This window comes from Pseudorca crassidens, chromosome 10 (assembly GCF_039906515.1).
Source record: "Pseudorca crassidens isolate mPseCra1 chromosome 10, mPseCra1.hap1, whole genome shotgun sequence".
In the NCBI taxonomy this organism is placed as follows: Eukaryota; Metazoa; Chordata; class Mammalia; order Artiodactyla; family Delphinidae; genus Pseudorca; species Pseudorca crassidens.
In genome coordinates this window covers 103140570-103161071 of record NC_090305.1, presented here as the reverse complement: position 1 = coordinate 103161071, position 20502 = coordinate 103140570, and the positions used below count along the sequence as shown (strand labels likewise).

At 37.3% G+C, this 20502-nt stretch overlaps 1 protein-coding gene and 1 long non-coding RNA gene across 10 annotated transcripts in view; both read left to right on the top strand.

Moving 5' to 3' along the window:
• The window catches only part of TMCC1 (transmembrane and coiled-coil domain family 1), a 219858-nt gene that overhangs the window by 48548 nt on the left and 150808 nt on the right, over nt 1–20502 (top strand). For 6 of the 9 annotated variants that reach the window (XR_010947179.1, XR_010947180.1, XM_067755570.1 and 3 more), the window contains 2 exons: nt 7355–7410; nt 11266–11967. Coding sequence is in view for 7 of the 9 variants with exons in the window: in XM_067755570.1 (XP_067611671.1) it covers nt 11392–11967 (576 nt within the window). In the remaining 2 variants the exon portion in view is untranslated. Of the gene's footprint in view, nt 1–7354; nt 7415–11265; nt 11968–20502 lie in introns of all 9 variants that reach the window. The other 3 variants (XM_067755573.1, XM_067755574.1, XM_067755569.1) reach the window with 2 other exon arrangements.
• The window catches only part of LOC137232790 (uncharacterized), a 34669-nt gene continuing 26145 nt past the window's right edge, over nt 11979–20502 (top strand). The window contains exon 1 of the long non-coding RNA XR_010947183.1: nt 11979–12268. This is a non-coding gene — a long non-coding RNA (uncharacterized lncRNA). The remainder of the gene's footprint in view (nt 12269–20502) is intronic.

Genomic DNA, 20502 nt, shown 5'->3' with positions numbered 1-20502 from the left:
AACCTATAAATCCTGTTCAAATTTTGCCAATTATCTTTTCTTTTGTTTCCCGGTCCAAGATCTAGGGCAGAGTCGGTATAGTCTCCTTTAATTTGGGACGATTCCTCAGTCTTTCTTTAACTTTCGTGAGTTAGACCAGTATTAAACTGGTATTAGGCCTCCTTTATACTTAGATTATTGAGGACCCCAAAAAGCTTTTGTTTATTTGGGTTATGTTTATTGATATTTACTGTATTAGCAATCAAAACAGATTTTAAAGAATATTTAATTAATTTAAAAAGTAATAAACCCATTACATGTTAATATGAATAACACGTCATTTTCTAAAATAATATTTAATAAGAGTAGGATTATTTTACATTTGTGCCAATCTCTTTAATGTTTGACTTCATACAAGACAGCTAGATTCTTATATCCCATTAGGCCTAAGAGCCATGAGAACGTCACGTTATCCTCATGAGAGGGTGAAAGTGAAAAAGGCAAAAAATGTCTCAATATTATAATAAGGGTTATGATAATAACCCTGTTGTTTTCTCTTCTTGAGGTGGTTTTGTCTGGTTTTGGTATCAGTAATGCTGGCTTCATAGGATGATTAGGAAGTATTCCCTCCTCTTCAATTTTTTGGAAAAGTTTAAGAAAGATTGGTATTAGTTCTTCTTTAAATGCTTGGTAGAATTGACCAGTGAAACAAATCAAGTCAGGGCTTTTATTTGTCAGGAGATTTTTGATTACTGATTCAATCTCCTTACTCTTTATAGGTCTATTTTCCTATTTCCTCTTTTTTTTTTTTAAAAAAAAATTTATTTATTTATTTATTTATGGCTGTGTTGGGTCTTTGTTGCTGCACGTGCGCAGGCTTTCTGTAGTTGTGGCGAGCGGGAGCTACTCTTCGTTGTGGTGCGTGGGCTTCTCATTGCGGTGGATTCTCTTGTTGTGGAGCACGGGCTCTAGGCACGCGGGCTTCAGTGGTTGTGGCTCGTGGGCTCTAGAGTGCAGGCTCAGTAGTTGGGGCACACGGGCTTAGTTGCTTTGCGGCATGTGGGATCTTCCCGGACCAGGGCTCGAACCGGTGTCGCCTGCATTGGCAGGCGGATTCTTAGCCACTGCGCCACTAGGGAAGTCCCTTTCTATTTCTTCTTGATTTAGTCTTGGTAGATTTTGTGTTTCTAGGAATTTGTTAGCTAATATATGGTCTGTCCTGGAAGGTGTCCCATGTGAACTTGAGAAGAATGTGTATGCAGTTGCTTTCCAACATCCTAGTCTTTAGGCTCTTGCTCCCGATAGGGGGGAAAGGAGGCGGGGAGAAGGATTGGGAGAACAGGAAACCAGTCCTTTAAATAAATCCCTTGGAAGTCACTTAGCTGGAGAGGGAGGGCCTTGCAACTACAGGGTGGTGCGGGGTGGTGGGGAGGTAAGGTGCAACAAAAATGGGCACCTGTCTCTTTGCAGCTTTGTGATCAGAAGCAATAATCAGTGATCAGGGCATAGATCTGTGATATTTGGAAGACAGGGTCTTTTTTTTGCCCACCCTAGGTCCCACAAGCTGTGTCCAAGCTGTTGTAGGAACCTTGCTCAGCTCACGTCCATGTTGCTGGAGGAAGCTGTGTAGCTGCTACAGTGCTAAGAGTTGAAATTGAAATTAAATGCAACTTATTGTCCAAGCCTTCCCCCTTGGAAGATCCAAGCCTTAAATAGACTCCGTAGTTCCAAAATACATCAGATAGAGTCTGCCAGTGCATTTGCTGTCTAGCAGTTATCAACTACTCACTGGGCAGTCTCACTTTGACCATATTTCTCACTTTAATGAAACACTGTATCTTAGTATTTTGTATTCTCATGTTTGCGTGTTCATTCATTCACAGAACAGTTTAAGCTAAGGCCCTATAACTACTTGTTCTTTGTAGTCACTGTAAGGTCCTGTTGCTTTGGCCATATTTATTGAATAAACTCAAGGAAGTGTGATAAAACTATATTTGTGACTGAAGAGATTACATTTTTCAAAGTAGTAAATGTCTATTGAATTTCCTTGATTATATCTTTCTCATTTCTGTCTCAAGAGAAAGATTTGTTTTGAGTGTGAATGACTGGGCTGGGAAAAGATGTTGCTAAATCACAAATCCCCTTAGGAGGTAGCTGGAAAAATGTTGTCCCTTATAAAATAGAAGCATGAGAAGAAATAATGACTTCAAGAATAGAACTGTTGAATAAATTTGCAGTGTAGCAAAGCATAAAGTATGTGTTACCATTGAAACCATCTCAAATGACCTACAGTGAAGGAGAAAGAGCATAAGTTAGAGACTTTTTTAAAATCTGAAAAACATGACGAAGTTTCATTTCTAAACTTTGTGTTCATCCATTTACTCTAGAGAGATTTACGACTGGCTCTGTGGCAGTTGAGCAAAATTTGACATTCTGAAGGCGTATTGAAATGTAACATATGTTATATGTTTATTATGAGTGTTTTTTCCTTTTTCTTTTGAATGACATATTGTGACTGCTTGATGATGTAAGAAATTTGAAATCAGGATTTTTTAAAAATTGAAGTATAGTTGATTTACAGCGTTGTGTTAGTTTCAGGTGTACAGCAAAGTGATTCAGTTATACACACACACACAAACACACACACACATATATCTATTATTTTTCAGATTCTTTTACATTTTAGGTTATTACAAGATATTGAACATAGCTCCCTGTGCTATACAGTAGGCCTTGTTTATCTGTTTTATATATAGTAGTATGTATCTGTTAAGCACGAAGTCCCAGTTTATCCCTACCCCCTTTCCGCTTTGGCAAGCGTAAGTTTGTTTTCTCTGTCTGTGAGTCTGTTTCTGTCTTGTAAATAAGTTTATTTCATTCTTTTTTATGGCTGAGTAGTAGTCCATTGTATACATAATACCACATCTTCTTCAACCATTCATCTGTTGATGGACATTTAGGTTGCTTCCATGTCTTGGCTATTGTAACTAGTGCTGCTATGAATATTGGGGTGCATGTATCTTTTTTAATTAGAGTTTTCTCCGGACATATGCCCAAGAGTGGGATTGCTGGATCGTATGGCAACTCTATTTTTAGTTTTTTAGGGAACCTCCATACTGTTTTCCATAGTGGCTGCACCAGCTTACATTGGGAAAGTCCTTATTTCCTCTTCATTTATGAAGGATATTTTCACTGGATATAGAATACTGGTTCAGCAGTTTTTTCTTACATTTTAAAGTTGCTACTCCAGTATCATCTTGCTTGGACAGTTGCTGACAAGAAGCTTATTATAATCCTTATCCTGTTCCTCTGTATATAATATGTTTTTTCCCCTCTCTGACTGCCTTCAAGATTTTCTCTTTGCCTTTCAGCGATTTGAATATGATATGCTTAGTTTTTTTGTTTTTGTTTTTTTGTTATTTATCCTGTTTGATGTTTTTGGACCTTTTTAAGTCTGTAGTTTGGTGTGTTGTTACTAATTTTGGTAAGTTCTTGGCCATTCAAATATTTCTTCTGCTCTGTTCTTTCTTCTCCAGGCACTCTGAGTGTTACACAGTTTGATATTTTCCCACAGTTCTTGGATGTTTTTTTTCTGTTTTATTTTCCTATTCTTTTTCTTCCTTACATTTCAGTTTGAGCAATTTCTATTAGCCAGTCTTCAAGTTCACTGATTCTTTTTTTAGCTGTTTCAAATCTACTAATAAGCTTGTCAGAAGCATTTGTTATTTATTACCATGTTTTTTCCACTTGATTTTTTCTTATGATTTCCATGTCTCTCTGAAATTACCTATCTGATCTTGCATGTTGTCTACCTTTTCCATTAGAGTCTTCACCATATTAATCATGTTTTAAATTCCCTGATAACTCTAAAATCTATATCATGTCTGAATCTAGTTCTGATAATTGTTTTGTTTCCTCAAACTGTGTTTTTATTACTGCCTTTGGCATGCTTCATAATTTCTTGTTGAAACGTGACCATTTTGTATAGAACAGGAAGTACTGAGGTAAATATCTGATATGCTTGGAGAACACTGAAAGTTTCCTTCTGCTAGTCCTTTAGGGTGGAATTTGAATTAATCTGTTAGGGGTTGAGCTATGTTTAAACATTATTATTGCTATGGTTACCAGAGTTGACATTTGTTGTTGCCATGGAAACCAGAGACTTCAGATTTCCCTAGTGTCTCTTATCTCCCTGCTTGGCTTTGGGTTTTCCCTTTGTGCTGTTTCACACAGTGAGTTCGTCCTTTGCAGCTATATTCCATTGTTATTTTTACTTAAAGCTTATTAGCCTGGTAGTGGAGGGTGGGGGGAGTTCTGTGGTGGTTTGTTAAACCTCAGATTTTGGCAGGCACTAGAACCTGGATCTCGGAGCTGTGGCCTTCATAAAACTTTCTACTTCTAGGAGTGGAGTTGTTCCCCGTCCTTGTTTTTCCCCAACTGCTGTGTCTGGGTTAGGTTTTCTAACACCACCACCCCCTTTTTTTAAGGCAAAGTTTTTTTTTTAAATAGATTTTAACCAATAATGGTTTATTCTTTATTTGAATTTTCTATTTAAAGCAGCCTTCTCTGCCCCTGTATTTTATTTTATTTTATTTTTTTGGCCATACCACAGGATCTTAGTTCCCCAACCAGGGATCCATCCCATGCCCCCTGCAATGGAAGTGTGGAGTCTTAACCACTGGACCGCCAGGGAAGTCCCTAAGTTAAAGTTTTTAAAGCCCTTTCCCCCTGTATTAAGATTGTTACTTTAGAGAAATAGTGAAGATTGGGTGTAGTCTCCTTTTCTTTCTTCCAGCTATAGTGAGATTCTGCCAGTGTTCTCAGGGTACAGGCCTTGGTGATTTTTTTTTTTCTTGCAGATTAAGTCTTTCATTCCATAGGGAGATAGAGGAAATAGATCTGGGCTGATTGGCATTGGCTGCCAAGCTCCACAGAGGTGGGGGCAGGGATGAGGAACTTTCTTTGCATTCTCTCAGATCCCCCCCCCCGCCCCCGCATTAGAGAGCCTTTTGGGATTTCTGGAGGAAAAGCCTGTAATAGGCTGGAAACTCTCCTATGATTGCAGCCCCCAGAGACTTTACACTCTCATGCTAGCCCACATTCAGTCTTCAGCAATTTATCATAATTTGTGGTTTAATCTTCCTGACCGCAATGGGATTCTTTCCTGCTCTTGGGGCTATATTTCCTTTGGTTAGAGAGAAAGCTTTCTCTCTTTTAGGGTTTTGGGTACTTGTCCAGCCTCTGTATTGCTTCATCCCATCTGTATTGCCGACAGGTTGGGTCAGGAGACAGTGTGGGTGGTGGGGAGAATGTGATTTCATCTACTCTTTCTAAACCTTAGGAATCCACATTGTGGTCAGAGAATAACTTGTGAAACTTGCCTTAGTGCTCAGCATATGGATCAGTTTTTGTAAGTGATCTCTTTGTGCTTGATAGAGTATTTATTCTGCAGTTACTGGGTGCTGTGTTACATAAATGTCTGTTTAGTTCCAGTTTGTTAACCATGCTATTCAAATCTATATTTATCTCTTTATTTCCTCCTATTTAGGTCATTTATTCTATCAATTACTGAGATAGATGTTAAAAATTTCCCCATTATGATTATGGATATATTTCACTTCTCCTTGTAGTTCTGCTAAGTTGTGCTTTATGTATTTGGAGGCTATGTTATTGCATGCATACAAATTTAAAATTATGTCTTCCTGATGAATTCTACATTTAATCCTATGAATTACTCCTCTGTTAACACTTTTTGCATTATAATCTACTTTGAGTACTATTAATAAAGCTAGAGCAGCTTTTGTTTAGTTTATGTTTGTGTGACCTTTTCCATACGTTTTATTTTAATTGTTCTCTATATTTTTGGTGTGATTCTTTTAGACACCATAAGATTGAAATTTTTTTTTTTTGGCCATGCTGCGCAGCTTGTGGGATCTTAGTTCCTAGACCAGGGATTGAACCTGGACCACTGCAGTGAAAGCACCGAGTCCTAACCACTGGACCACCAATTCCCTGTTTTTTATTTAGTACAATGATTTTTTTCTTTTGGTCCACTTACTTTTAATGTAATTACTGGAATATTTGGGTTTACAGTTGACATCTTATATTTTGCTTTTTATATGTTCTACTTATCTGTGATCTTGCTTTCCCGCCTTTTTGCATTTATTTGGGTATTTTAATTCTACTTTTCCTTTCTATTAGCCTAGTAGTTATATACTCTTCTACTATTTTTAAATGTTTACCCTAGAGATTAAAACATGTAAACATGTATTTACTTTCTTTTTTTCAAATATGTAAGTTTATTTTTTCTCAACATAATAATAGTCATAAAGTACAAAATTCAAAAGGTAGAAAAAGTTTAAAGATGGAAAATCCTCCATTCACATCTGCCCACCAGCCACTTAGTTCTCCAGATGACTCAGAAATGAGTATCCACCAGTACAGGCATCTGGCCTCTTCACTAGCCCCCAAACGTATACTGTATTTACTGATCTGTGCTGTGTTTACTGCTCTCTAGCTGGGAATCTTGGCCTATATTTTCCTGCTTATTCATCCATCTTCTCATCCTTCATTAAAGCTTCTTTCTCCTTCTTGAAGCTTTTCTGAACAAATCTAATCTAACTAATCTTCTGCTTCTGATGGTAATCACAGTTTTCCTCCCACAATTTAGCACTTAATTATGTTGTTTTGTGCTGTTTTCCTTAAGTTGCAAGTATGTAAATCTTACTTTCCATCCTAGATTGTGAGTTCCTTGAGGGTAAGATAGGATACGTTATTTGGTCTGTATAATGCTGAGCACAAAGCAGATGCCCCCCAAATATGTGCCTAAGTAAATTGCTTCTCTGGTAATGGCTGTCAGAAACTTGTTTTCCAGGAAATTTTCAATTTTGGTGCATCTTGAGCCTCAATTGTTCAGGGTAGATATAGTTTTTAAGAGTTGCTTTTAAATATAAAATGCAGATAGACAATTGGAAGCTACTTGAAAAATATTTGCTTATAAAATTATGCTGTTTTTCATGTATGTACTTGTTTTGCATTTCATGTTACTTTAAGATCAGAATTAATGGAATAACCATTCCTAATTCAGTATCATAGTGTAAAAATATTCATTGCTATTTATAAAACACGCCACTTTCTTTTTTAAGTATTGACAAGTTTCTTTTTTTCCCAAGGTATTTTTCCTTGATTACAGTTTTTTATTATACCTTTGCAAAATTAGAAAATACTAAAAAACACTAGAAAAAATTACCCTACTCCCACCAGTGAGAGATAAATGTTAACATTTTGTTATGTGTATACTTACTTTTCTTTGTTTATATAGATGTTTCCATCTTGTAAGTTTCTCACTTTGTATTTCTTAATGTTTGCTTTTCAGCTTTTCCTAAAACGATTCCAGAACACCTTAGAAGTGCTTGAGGAAGAGTGATAAAGGCAAGTATCCAACTCTTTATCATCAATGAAATAACTTGGTTCATAGCCAAACCAGAAAGCTTTGGTCACCATATCTATCACAAAAACTAAACAGTTGGGAAGAAAAACTTAAAGGAAAAAAAGAAAGATAATTCATATATAATTTGGAATTTTTTTGCAAAACTGTTGTAGAAAAATTCTGAGAATTTAACAAAGTTATCTGAAATACCTGGTTTGTTGGTGGCTACCAGTTTTCTTCCTCTTTTTTCCCCACTTTTCACCCCTTCCCCCTGCCCACTTTCTCCCATGTCCTTTTGTTCCCTTTGCTCTTTACCCATTTCCTCTGGTTTACTAAAAGAACTTTACTTTTCAGAGAAGCTGAATGAATAAAAGAGAAGCTAACATTTCCTTCTTTCGAAAGCACACTTAGCTTTACTGTTGTACTTGTTTGTGTTAAACCAGAGACCCCAATATGGTTATTTGAGAAATTTTATAAACTGAGCAACAGTTATTATTGATTTGAATTTTACTACTGTTTTACAGAAGAAAATAGGGGAGTTCTAAAAAACTTTCACATTATTGAATTCCTTTAGTGCTTGCTTTTCTTACTGTCACAAGTTTTATATAATTAATTATTATAGCATTACTGTCTTTGGTATTTTTGGCATAGCATTTGACCTTCCTTAATATTTGTCGCAAATTAAAAGGTGGCCTTAAAGATTTTTTCTTGGCCTACAGAAAGTTTTACCAAGTTTCACAGTATTTGACAAGAAATACTTCTTTCTTTCTTTTTCTTTTTTTTTTTTGGACAAGCAATATTTCTTGTTTGTGTTGATATCACAGCAATAATGCAGATGATAGGTACAAGTACCAGATTACATTTTATAATCAGTGCAACAGGTTGTTTTTCAAAATTCTTGTCTAACAACTTGATGTTCAAAGCTCAATTAAGTTTCTTTAGTGTTCCATGTTAAGTAAGCTTCTGTTAGTATCATTAATATATGTTTTGCCTTTAGAAATCCCAGAATTTATTACTCTTCTTCTAGGTAATCTTTGCAGCTATGTCGATATCCTGTGCAAGCTTTGGCTTGAAAATTAACACTTTATTTCTAGGTTTTCCTAGACATGCTGGAATTTCCTTGTAATTGATCATTTTGAATTATTTGAAAATAAATAATGTAGACATGCTAGTGAAATCTCAAATGAAGTTACTGACATTTAAAATGTACCAGATTCTCCATTTTTTAAAAAATAAGAAGCAGGTGACCACCTGATTAGTTTATAATACTGCCTAATAAAACTGATTTGCTGAGTAATAAATTCCTGATATGTTTATATATGAGACAAGTGGGTCATTTGGTTTTCCAGCTAACCTTGACACCATTCCTCTCTTCATGGTATCTTTTATTCTCATGGGAGAAGCTTATTTTACATATTTACTTTCAAAATCAACCAAAAAAAAATCAGTTGTATTATTTAGCTAATGCAATATAAATAAGAAAAAAAGTAAATTACTTCCTCATTATCAGCCTGCTGCTTTCACAGTGGAAGAAGAGATTACTTGATATACACTGTTACTGGATTATCTTGGTTACATAGCCCTTTTTCTCTGAGAAGCTTAATGCTTTGCAGAGTGAAAATAATTCAATAACTATTAGTATGTGCTACAAACTCTTGAGAGAAGATGAGGATAATTAAACACATACACTATTGTCAACATTTTTCCCCACAAGGAGCCACAGAAAACTCCAGTACAAACCAAGACAGTTGTTAATCTAGTAAGGATTAAGGGCCTCTTTCTTGGCTCTTGAAAAGGGAAAAGGAAATATAAAGCAATACACAGTCAGGAAAAAGGTAGGAGGCCCCCAGTGGTGTGGCAAGATTTCGGTGTGGCCACAAAGAATTTGAGTGAAAGGCCGTGAAATTTCCCATTCTCATGGCTCCTACTCATTTGCTTAGTTTGGGAGCAAAGAATTTTGTGGTATTTAGACAGTAGGAAGGTACCGGTGAGAGACAAAGGTCTTTAACCCTGTCAGCACAGTTTACTCTCCTGAGTCATGAAGAGGTTAGCAGATGGGAAAATAGGCATGAAAGAATATGGTCAGCAGAGCCACAGTGACAATGTCCATATACATGATGAGAAGGTCTTCTGAGAGTAGTTACCAGGAAGAAAGGTCTAGTGGGTTTGCATTCCTGTCCCTTTGACCTCTAGTAGCCTAGAGGTCACAGTGAACTCTTAAATCCAGCTAATTTATGCCTTTTAGATTGCTACTTGGTGGCCAGGGGTCTGCATATCCCCAGAACGTGACCGCCTTAGGTGCTTCACTAGTAGTGACTTAGACTGTTCAAAGTACTTGGTGTAGTGTAGGGGAGTTTTAAAGCTGTTTGAATGAAAGTCTGAGGTAAAATATGGAAATAAAGACCTTCCTACACCATATTTTGCCCTCCCTAGCAGGTTCTGTACATTAATACAATTTTGTTTTATATATTTGCAGAAACTCAATTAAAAAAAAAACACACTTTCTGCTTTGAAAAATCTCATCCTTACCATCCCCCCCTTTTTTTGGCATGTGATTCCTGTAACCATGGCAATTGTGCTGACCTTGCATCTCTTAGTTTCAACTTCCTTTTAATTTCCTGCATTTAATATTGGTATGTGGTTGCTATTTGACCTTTCTTTTTCTCTACTTTCAGTCATACCCAGTTACTGTGTCACTTCTTTGCTTTTGAATTTTTGTGAATGCAGTTGTCCCTTGGTATCCTTGGAGGATTGGTTCCAGGACCCCTGCAAATACAGAGATCCTCAGATGCTCAAGTCCTTTATATAAAATGGCATAGTATTTGCATATAACTATGCACATCCTCCCATATACTTTAAATCATCTTTAGAGTATTTATAATACCTAATACTATGTAAATGCTATGAAAATAGTTATAGATGCAATGTAAATGCTATGTAAATAGTTGCTGGGCACATGGCAAATTCAGGTTCTGCTTTTTGGAACATTCTGGAACTCCCCCACCCCCAATATTTTCCATCTGAAATTGGTTAAATCTGCAGATGTGGAACCTGTGGATATGGAGGACTGACTGTGTATGGGAAGCCTCTGTCCGGGTTGACACTGTTCAAAGAAAGGCATTTCTTTGAGTATCTTATCTTGATAGCTGGTACTGAGCAAAGCTTTAGTCTCTCTGAAGACAGATTCTCTCTGGATCATTCACTCATATGGTGCCAAAAGGTCATTTGGGCTTCAGCAGAGAATTCAACTTATAAGATTTTAATTTACATTTTCTTCTCAAAAGAGCAGAACTATCACTTCTAGTTGCCAGTGACCTTGATGAGTATGAAAGTTAACCAGAAATTCCTCTTTTCCATTAAAATCCACATATAGTTAGGTTGGGATATTCACTTCTCACTATTATTCTTTGAATTTACTCTACTGAGCTTTAGCGTACAGATAATTGTGATTTTGAATGAGAGGAATAATTTAAATTGCCTCAGCAAGACTATATATATTGAATGCTCTGTGCTCTGTTCTCTCTTATTCCCCAAGTAATGGCTGTTCTCTTAAATATTATGGTTTCCATTCCAAGATGACTCCTCTAGTATTCAGTTCTTCTTCATATTGAAACTTGTAGGGATTTTTTAAAACGTTGCTCTTTTCATTTCCTGTGTACTTGTTTCTGAGCTTTTTCTCCTATTCTAGAAGATAATCATTACCCACTATCTGGAAAACTATCTTTTAATCTTCTGATTAAAGATTGCTTAATTGTTTGGCTAGTGGCATGTTTTTCTTTGTTTTAACCCTGGAGTTTCTGCATGGATTTATAATATGAGGTTCTTTTTTTTTTCTTTCTTTTCTTTTTTAACATTAGATAGGCATGAAGCCTTCGCCTCAAAGCTGCATGTGTAGTTACTGTTGAAGCAATGCCTACCTAATTTGACAGTCTTGGTGTGTTTAAAAATTTTTGAGTTTGCAAATAATCGTATTAAGTCTACTGATGGAGCCTTCGGGCAGTGAACAGTTATTTGAGGACCCTGATCCTGGAGGCAGATCCCAAGATGCAGAGGCCAGAAAGCAGACAGAATCAGAACAAAAGTTGTCTAAAATGACCCACAATGCTTTGGAGAACATTAATGTGATTGGCCAAGGCTTGAAGCATCTCTTCCAGCACCAGCGCAGGAGGTCATCAGTGTCTCCACATGATGTGCAACAAATTCAGGCAGACCCAGAACCTGAAATGGATCTAGAAAGCCAGAACGCGTGTGCTGAGATTGATGGTGTCCCCACCCACCCCACAGCTCTGAATCGTGTCCTGCAGCAGATCCGAGTGCCACCCAAGATGAAGAGAGGGACGAGCTTGCATAGTAGGCGGGGCAAGCCAGAGGCCCCAAAGGGAAGTCCCCAAATCAACAGGAAGTCTGGCCAGGAGATGGCAACTGTTATGCAGTCCGGCCGACCCAGATCTTCATCCACTACTGATGCTCCTACCAGCTCCACTGTGATGGAAATAGCTTGTGCTGCTGCTGCTGCTGCTGCTGCGTGTCTGCCAGGGGATGAGGCATCTGCAGAACGGGTAAGTCTGTTAGATTATCTGTTAACTTATTGTTCTTTGTATCTAGGACTCTGCAAACTTTGCTTTGGTGACTAAAAAGATGTATCTGGGCTTCGCTGGTGGCGCAGTGGCTGAGAGTCCGCCTGCCGATGCAGGGGACACGGGTTCGTGACCCGGTCCGGGAAGATCCCACATGCCGTGGAGCGGCTGGGCCCGTGAGCCATGGCCACTGAGCCTGCATGTCCGGAGCCTGTGCTCCACAGCGGGAGAGGCCACAACAGTGAGAGGCCCGCGTACCACAAAAAAAAAGAAAAAAAAAGAGGTATCTATCTCATCAAGTACCTCAAAGTTGTGGCAAAAGATGGTTTCCCTTTTCATTAAATAAGTGAGATGAATAATAATCGTTATAGCTAATAATGAATGCTTATAATTATATTCCTATTTGCTTTCTAACATATTGCTATATTTTATTTATTTTGACCTTTTGCTAAAACCTTCAGTATATTTCATGTGCTCTTCATGTATTATATGAAAAGGCTCAGTTTTATGGTAAAGAAATAAAGATGCTTTGTTTGTTCTTGTTGCTTTAGTTTTGCACATGAACTGGCTTTCTTACATTAGTGAACATAATGAATAGAGTTCTGGAATCTGGGTTTGTGCTTAGCATGGAAATATACTAAATTACTTATAATTTCATTACACATTGTACCACATTATCAGCATTCAGTATACATTTTGCTTTCTACAGTAGAACGTATGCATTCTTACCATTTACTTCTTTAAAAAATTTTTGAATTTTATTTTTTTATACAGCAGGTTCTTATTAGTCATCAATTTTATACACATCAGTGTATACATGTCAATCCCAATCACCCAATTCATCACACGACCATCCCCACCCCCACCTGCAGCTTTCCCCGCTTGGTGTCCATACGTTTGTTCTCTACATCTGTGTCTCAACTTCTGCCCTGCAAACCGGTTCATCTGTACCATTTTTCTAGGTTCCACCTACATGCGTTAATATACGATCTTTGTTTTTCTCTTTTTGACTTAGTTCACTCTGTATGACAGTCTCTAGATCCATCCACGTCTCAACAAATGACCCAATTTCATTCCTTTTATGGCTGAGTAATATTCCATTGTATATATGTACCACATCTTCTTTATCCATTCGTCTGTCGATGGGCATTTAGGTTGCTTCCATGACCTGGCTATTGTAAATAGTGCTGCAATGAACATTGGGGTACCTGTGTCTTTTAGAATTATGGTTTTCTCTGGGTATATGCCCAGTAGTGGGATTGCTGGATCATATGGTAATTCTATTTTTAGTTGTTTTTTTTTGTTTGTTTGTTTGTTTTTGCGGTACGCGGGCCTCCCACTGTTTTGGCCTCTCCCGTTGGGGAGCACAGGCTCCGGACGCACAGGCTCAGCGGCCATGGCTCACGGGCCCAGCCACTCCGCGGCATGTGGGATCTTCCCGGACCGGGGCACGAACCCGTGTCCCCTGCACCAGCAGGTGGACTCTCAACCACTGCGCCACCAGGGAAGCGCCCTATTTTTAGATTTTTAAAGAACCTCCATACTGTTCTCCATAGTGGCTGTATCAATTTATATTCCCACCAACAGTGCAAGAGGATTCCCTTTTCTCCACATCCTCTCCAGCATTTGTTGTTTGTAGATTTTCTGATGATGCCCATTCTAACTGGTGTGAAGTGATACCTCATTGTAGTTTTGATTTGCATTTCTCTAATAATTAGTGATGTTGAACAGCTTTTCATGTGCTTCTTGGCCATCTGTATGTCTCCTTTGGAGAAATGTCTGTTTAGGTCTTTTGCCCATTTTTGGATAGGGTTGTTTGTTTTTTTAATATTGAGCTGCATGAGCTGTTTATATATTTTGGAGATTAATCCTTTGTCTGTTGATTTGTTTGCAAATATTTTCTCCCATTCCGAGGGTTGCCTTTTCATCTTGTTTATGGTTTCCTTTGCTGTGCAAAAGCTTTGAAGTTTCATTAGGTCCCATTTGTTTATTTTTGTTTTTTATTTCCATTACTCTAGGAGGTGGATCAAAAAAGATCTTGCTGTGATTTATGTCAAAGAGTGTTCTTCCTATGTTTTCCTCTAAGAGTTTTATAGTGTCCAGTCTTACATTTAGGTCTCTAATCCATTTTGAGTTTATTTTTGTGTATGGTGTTAGGGCATGTTCTAATTTCATTCTTTTACATGTAGCTGTCCAGTTTTCCCAGCACCACTTATTGAAGAGACTGTCTTTTCTCCATTGTATATCCTTTTCTCCTTTGTCATAGATTAGTTGACCATAGGTGTGTGGGTTTATCTCTGGGCTTTCTATCTTGTTCCAATGATCTATGTTTCTGTTTTTGTGCCAGTACCATATTGTCTTGATCACTGTAGCTTTGTAGTATAGTCTGAAGTCAGAGAGTCTCATTCCTCCCACTCCATTTTTTTCCCTCAAGACTTCTTTGGCTATTCGGGGTCTTTTGTGTCTCCATACAAATTTTAAGATTTTTTGTTCTAGTTCCGTAAAAAATGCCATTGGTAATTTGATAGGGATTACGTTGAATCTGTAGATTGCTTTGGGTAGTATAGTCATTTCCATAATATTGATTCTTCCAATCCAAGAACATGGTATATCTCTCCATCTGTTGGTATCATCTTCAATTTTTCATCAGTGTCTTATAGTTGTCTGCATAGAGGTCTTTTGTCTCCCTAGGTAGGTTTATTCCTAGGTATTTTATTCTTTTTGTTGCAGTGGTAAATGGGAGTGTTTCCTTAATTTCTCTTTCAGATTTTTCATCATTAGTGTATAGGAATGCAAGAGATTTCTGTGCATTAATTTTGTATCCTGCAACTTTGCCAAATTCATTGATTAGCTCTGGTAGTTTTCAGGTGGCATTTTTTGGATTCTCTATGTATAGTATCATGTGATTTGCAAACAGTGACAGTTTTACTTCTTCTTTTCCAATTTGTATTCCTCTTATTTCTTTTTCTTCTCTGATTGCCATGGCTAGGACTTCCAAAACTAGGTTGAATAATAGTGGTGAGAGTGGACATCCTTATCTTGTTCCTGATCTTAGAGGAAATGCTTTCAGTTTTTCACCATTGAGAATGATGTTTGCTGTGGGTTTGTCGTGTATGGCCTTTATTATGTTGAGGTAGGTTCCCTCTATGCTCACTTTCTGGAGAGTTTTCATCATAAATGGGTGTTGAATATTGTCAAAAGCTTTTTCTGCATCTATTGAGATGATCATATGGTTTATATTCTTCAATTTGTTATTATGGTGTATCACATTGATTGACTGTGTATATTGAAGAATCCTTGCATCCCTGGGATAAATCCCACTTGATCATGGTGTATGATCCTTTTAATGTGTTGTTGGATTCTGTTTGCTAGTATTTTGTTGAGGATTTTTGCATCTATATTCATCAGTGATATTGGTTTGTAATTTTCTTGTTTTGTAGTATCATTGTCTGGTTTCGGTATCAGGGTGATGGTGGCCTCATATAATGAGTTTGGGAGTGTTCCTTCCTCTGCAATTTTTTGGAAGAGTTTGAGAAGGATGGCTGTTAGCTGTTCTCTAAATGTTTGATAGAATTCACCTGTGAAGCCATCTGGTCCTGGACTTTTGTTTGTTGGAAGATATTTAAGCAGTTTCAATTTCATTACTTGTGATTGGTCTGTTCATGTTTTCTATTTCTTCCTGGTTCAGTCTTGGAATGTTATACCTTTCTAAGAATTTGTCCATTTCTTCCAGGTTGTCCATTTTATTGGCATAGAGTTGCTTGCAGTAATCTCTTAGGATGCTTTGTATTTCTGCTGTGTGTTGTAACTTCTCCTTTTTCATTTCTAATTTTATTGATTTGAGTCATCTCCCTCTTTTTCTTGATGAGTCTGACTAATGGTTTATCAATTTTGTTTATCTTCTCCAAGAACCAGCTTTTAGTTTTATTGGTCTTTGCTGTTGTTTTCTTTGTTTCAATTTCATTTATTTCTGCTCTGATCTTTAAGATTTCTTTCCTTCTGCTAACTTTGGGTTTTGTTTGTTCTTCTTTCTCTAGTTCCTTTAGGTGTAAGGTTAGATTGTTTGAGATTTTTGTTTCTTGAGATAGGCTTGTATAGCTATAAACTTCGCTCTTAGAACTGCTTTTGCTGCATCCCATAGGTTTTGGATCGTCGTGTTTTCATTGTCATTTGTCTCTAGGTATTTTTTGATTTCCTCTTTGATTTCTTCAGTGATCTCTTGGTTATTTAGTAATGTATTGTTTAGCCACTATGTGTTTGTGTTTTTTACGTTTTTTTCCCTGTAATTCATTTCTAATCTCATAGTGTTGTGGTCAGAAAAGATGCTTGATATGATTTCAATTTTCTTAAATTTACTGAGGCTTGATTTGTGACCCAAGATGTGGTCGATCCTGGAGAATGTTCTGTGCGCACTTGAGAAGAAAGTGTAATCTGCTGTTTTTGGATGGAATGTCCTACAAATATCAATTAAATCTATCTTGTCTGTTGTGTCATTTAAAACTTGTGTTTCCTTATTAATTTTCTGTTTGGATGATCTGTCCACTGGTGTAAGTGAAGTGTTAAAGTCTCCCACCGTTATTGTGTTACTGTCGATCGGGTGTATATTTATTTATAATTGTTATATCGTCTTCTTAGATTGATCCCCTGATCATTGTGTAGTGTTCTTCCTTGTCTCTTGTAACATTCTTTATTTTAAAGTCTATTTTATCTGATATGAGTATTGCTACTCCAGCTTTCTTTTGATTTCCATTTGCATGGAATATCTTTTTCCATCCCCTCACTTTCAGTCTGTATGTGTCCCTAGGTCTGAAGTGGGTCTCTTGTAGACAGCATATAGATGGGTCTTGTTTTTGTATCCATTCAGCAAGCCTGTGTCTTTTGGTTGGAGCATTTAATCCATTCACATTTAAGGTAATTATTGATACGTATGTTCCTATGACCATTTTCTTAATTGTTTTGGGTTTGTTTTTATAGGTCCTTTTCTTCTCTTGTGTTTCCCACTTAGAGGAGTTCCTTTAGCATTTGTTGTACAGCTGGTTTGGTGGTGCTGAATTCTCTTAGCTTTTGCTTGTCTGTAAAGCTTTTGATTTCTCCATCGAATCTGAATGCGATCCTTGCTGGGTAGAGTAATCTTGGTTATAGATTCTTCCCTTTCATCACTTTAAGTATATCATGCCAATCCCTTCTGGCAGTGTAGAGTTTCTGCTGAGAAATCAGCTGTTAAGCATATGGGAGTTCCCTTGTATGTTATTTGTCGTTTTTCCCTTGTTGCTTTCAGTAATTTTTCATTGTCTTTAATTTTTGCCAATTTGATTACTATGTGTCTCGGCGAGTTTCTCCTTGGGTTTATCCTGTATGGGACTCGCTGTGCTTCCTGGCCTTGGGTGGCTATTTCCTTCCCATGTTAGGGAAGTTTTCGACTATAATCTCTTCAAATATTTTCTCAGGTCCTTTCTCTCTCTCTTCTCCTTCTGGGACCCCTATAATGCAAATGTTGTTGTATTTAATGTTGTCCCAGAGGTCTCTTAGGCTGTCTTCATTTCTTTTCATTCTTTTTTCTTTATTCTGTTCCACAGCAATGAATTCCACCATTCTGTCTTCCAGGTCACTTATCCGTTCTTCTGCCTCAGTTATTCTGCTTTTGATTCCTTCTAGTATAGTTTTCATTTCAGTTATTGTATTATTCATCTCTGTTTCTTTGCTCTTTAATTCTTTTAGGTCTTTTTTAAACATTTCTTGTATCTTCTCGATCTTTGCCTCCATTCTTTTTCCGAGGTCCTGGATCATCTTCACTATCATTATTCTGAATTCTTTTTCTGTAAGGTTGCGTATCTCCACTTCATTTATTTGTTTTCCTGGGGTTTTATCTTGTTCCTTCATTTGGTACATAGCCCTCTGCCTTTTCATCTTGTCTGTCTTTCTGTGAATGTGGTTTTTGTTCCCCAGGCTGCAGGATTATAGTTCTTCTTGCTTCTGCTGTCTGCCCTCTGGTGGATGAGGCTACCTAAGAGGCTTGTGTAAGTTTCCTGATGGGAGGGACTCTTATCATTTACTCTTAATGAACAGGTTTTTTTGGTCTGCCTGGAAGGAGAACTAAGCATAACAAATTTAGGGGGAACTCCATTCATATAACTCTAACTTCATCTCTCAGTTATGCTTAGTTGAGGCACTAACCTCAAATTGTTTCAAACTAGGGTTTGAAAACTCAGATACGTGTAGCCAGGTACGTAGTGACAATGAGTGAACTCAAGTGTTAGAGGCTTGGATGGACTAAAGAAAGAGTATGTGCCCTGTCTAAAGGGACAGTGTCTTCTGAACTTTAGCTGATTGTTGTAAATTAGGACTGTGAGCCCAGTATTGCCAAGGCTTCTGAATTTTCAAGAGAAACTAGAAAGTTAAATGAATAATCTCTTGATTTTTAACATACTGTGCAAGCCAAAACAGAACACATTTGTGGGTGAGGTCTGTCCCTTAGTGTCACCAACTTGCTATCTTTTGGCTTTACTTTTATGTATTCCTTAAGGCTTTTATGATAGTAAATCACTTTCATTCTGTGTCTCCTTCTGGCACTAGTAAGTTTATTTTACAGCATATTTAACCTAGAAATCTAAATATTGAGTCTAGGACCTTTAAACCTCTCCTATCTAAAGAAGACACTAGGGGCTTCCCTGGTGGTACAGTGGTTAAGAATCCACCTGCCAGTGCAGGGGACACAGGTTTGAGCCCTGGTCTGGGAAAATCCCACATGCTGTGGAGCAACTAAGCCCGTGCGCCATAACTACTGAGCCTGTGCTTTAGAGCCTGTGAGCCACAACTACTGAGCCCGTGTGCCGCAACTACTGAAGCCCACACGCCTAGAGCCTGTGCTCTGCAACAAGAGAAGCCACCACAATGAGAAGCCCGTGAGCCACAGCGACTGAGCCCGCGCACCACAACTACTGAAGCCCACATGCGTAGAGCCATGCTCCGCAGCAAGAGAAGCCACCACAACGAGAAGCCCGCGCACCACAACGAAGAGTAGCCCCCACTCTCTGCAGCTAGAGAAAGCCCGCACGCAGCAGCGAAGACCCAACGCAGCCAAAAATAAGTAAATAAAATAAATAAATAAAATAAAAAAGACACTAAAGAGAAACAAACAGATAGTGGACAGTAAATCACTTTAAGAAGTTAAATGTGTCAGAAAAGCAAATCCACCAGAATAACAGAATCATCAGAATAATGATTCACTTCATTAAAATTAAAAGTATAAATGAGGAAAAGTAGCATATATTTATGATGTAATTCAAGTAAAAAGGACATTTGTTGTCAATTATGCAATGTACTTGGCAATACAAACTAACAATGTGATTGTATAATTTGTCTTAATCTGTACCAGAGAACATTAAGAAATTTATTGGTAGTGATTTTAGGATTACAGACTTTTATGTTATAATGAAAAAGCATAAGTAAAGCATATTGTATGCATTTATATTGTTTTGAAAACTTCATAGAAACAAAGCCAAGGGAGAATCTTTTTTAATAAAATTGTTTTTTTAATGTTCTTTGTCAACTTTACTGACATATACTTCAATAAAACCCAGTAATTTTAAGTGTGCAGTTTTATTAGTTTTGAGAAATGAATAGTCATGTAACAGCAATCATGGTATAGAACATCTCCATCACCCCAGAATGATTTCTTATGCTCCTTTGCTGTAAGTCCTCTGTTCTCTAACCAACCCTTGGCCCCTGGCAACCACTGATTTGCTTTCTATCACTATTGTTTTGCCTTTTCTAGAATTTAATGTAAATGGGATCATACAGTGCATAGTCTTTTGTGTTTGGCTTCTTTCACTTGGCATAATGCTTGGGAGTTTCACCTATGTTCTTGCATCATTTTTATTGCTGAATAGTATTCCATTGTTTATCTATTTGTTTATCCATTCACCAGCTGATGGACATTTGGATCATTTCCATTTTCTGGCTATAATGAATTAAACTGCTATGAACTTTTGGATATAGGTCTTACAGACAGTCAGTAAAAGATTTTATTATCAAAAAAATTATTTAAAAAGATATGTACTTTGAATATTTTATTTTATTTTTATCTTTTAATTTAATTTTTTTTTGGCTGCACTGCATGGCTTGTGGGATCTTAGTTCCCTGACAAGGGGTCGAACCCAGGCCCCGGCAGTGAAAGCACCAAGTCCTAACCACTGGACTACCAGGGAATTCCCTTATTTTAAAAATTTTATTGAAGTATATTTGAATATTTTATTTTAACTTAAAACTAAGGTTGTCTTACATTTTATTTTCCTTTTTAAATTGAACTATAGTTGACATACAATATTATATTCGTTGCAGATGTACAGCATTGTGATTTGACATTCACATACGTTATGAATTGATCACCACAATAAGTTAAGTAACCATTTGGCACCATACAAAGTTATTACAATGTTATTAACTATATTTCCTAGGCTGTACATTACATCCTCTTCACCCATTTTGCCCGCCTCCCCACCCTTCCATCCTCTGGCA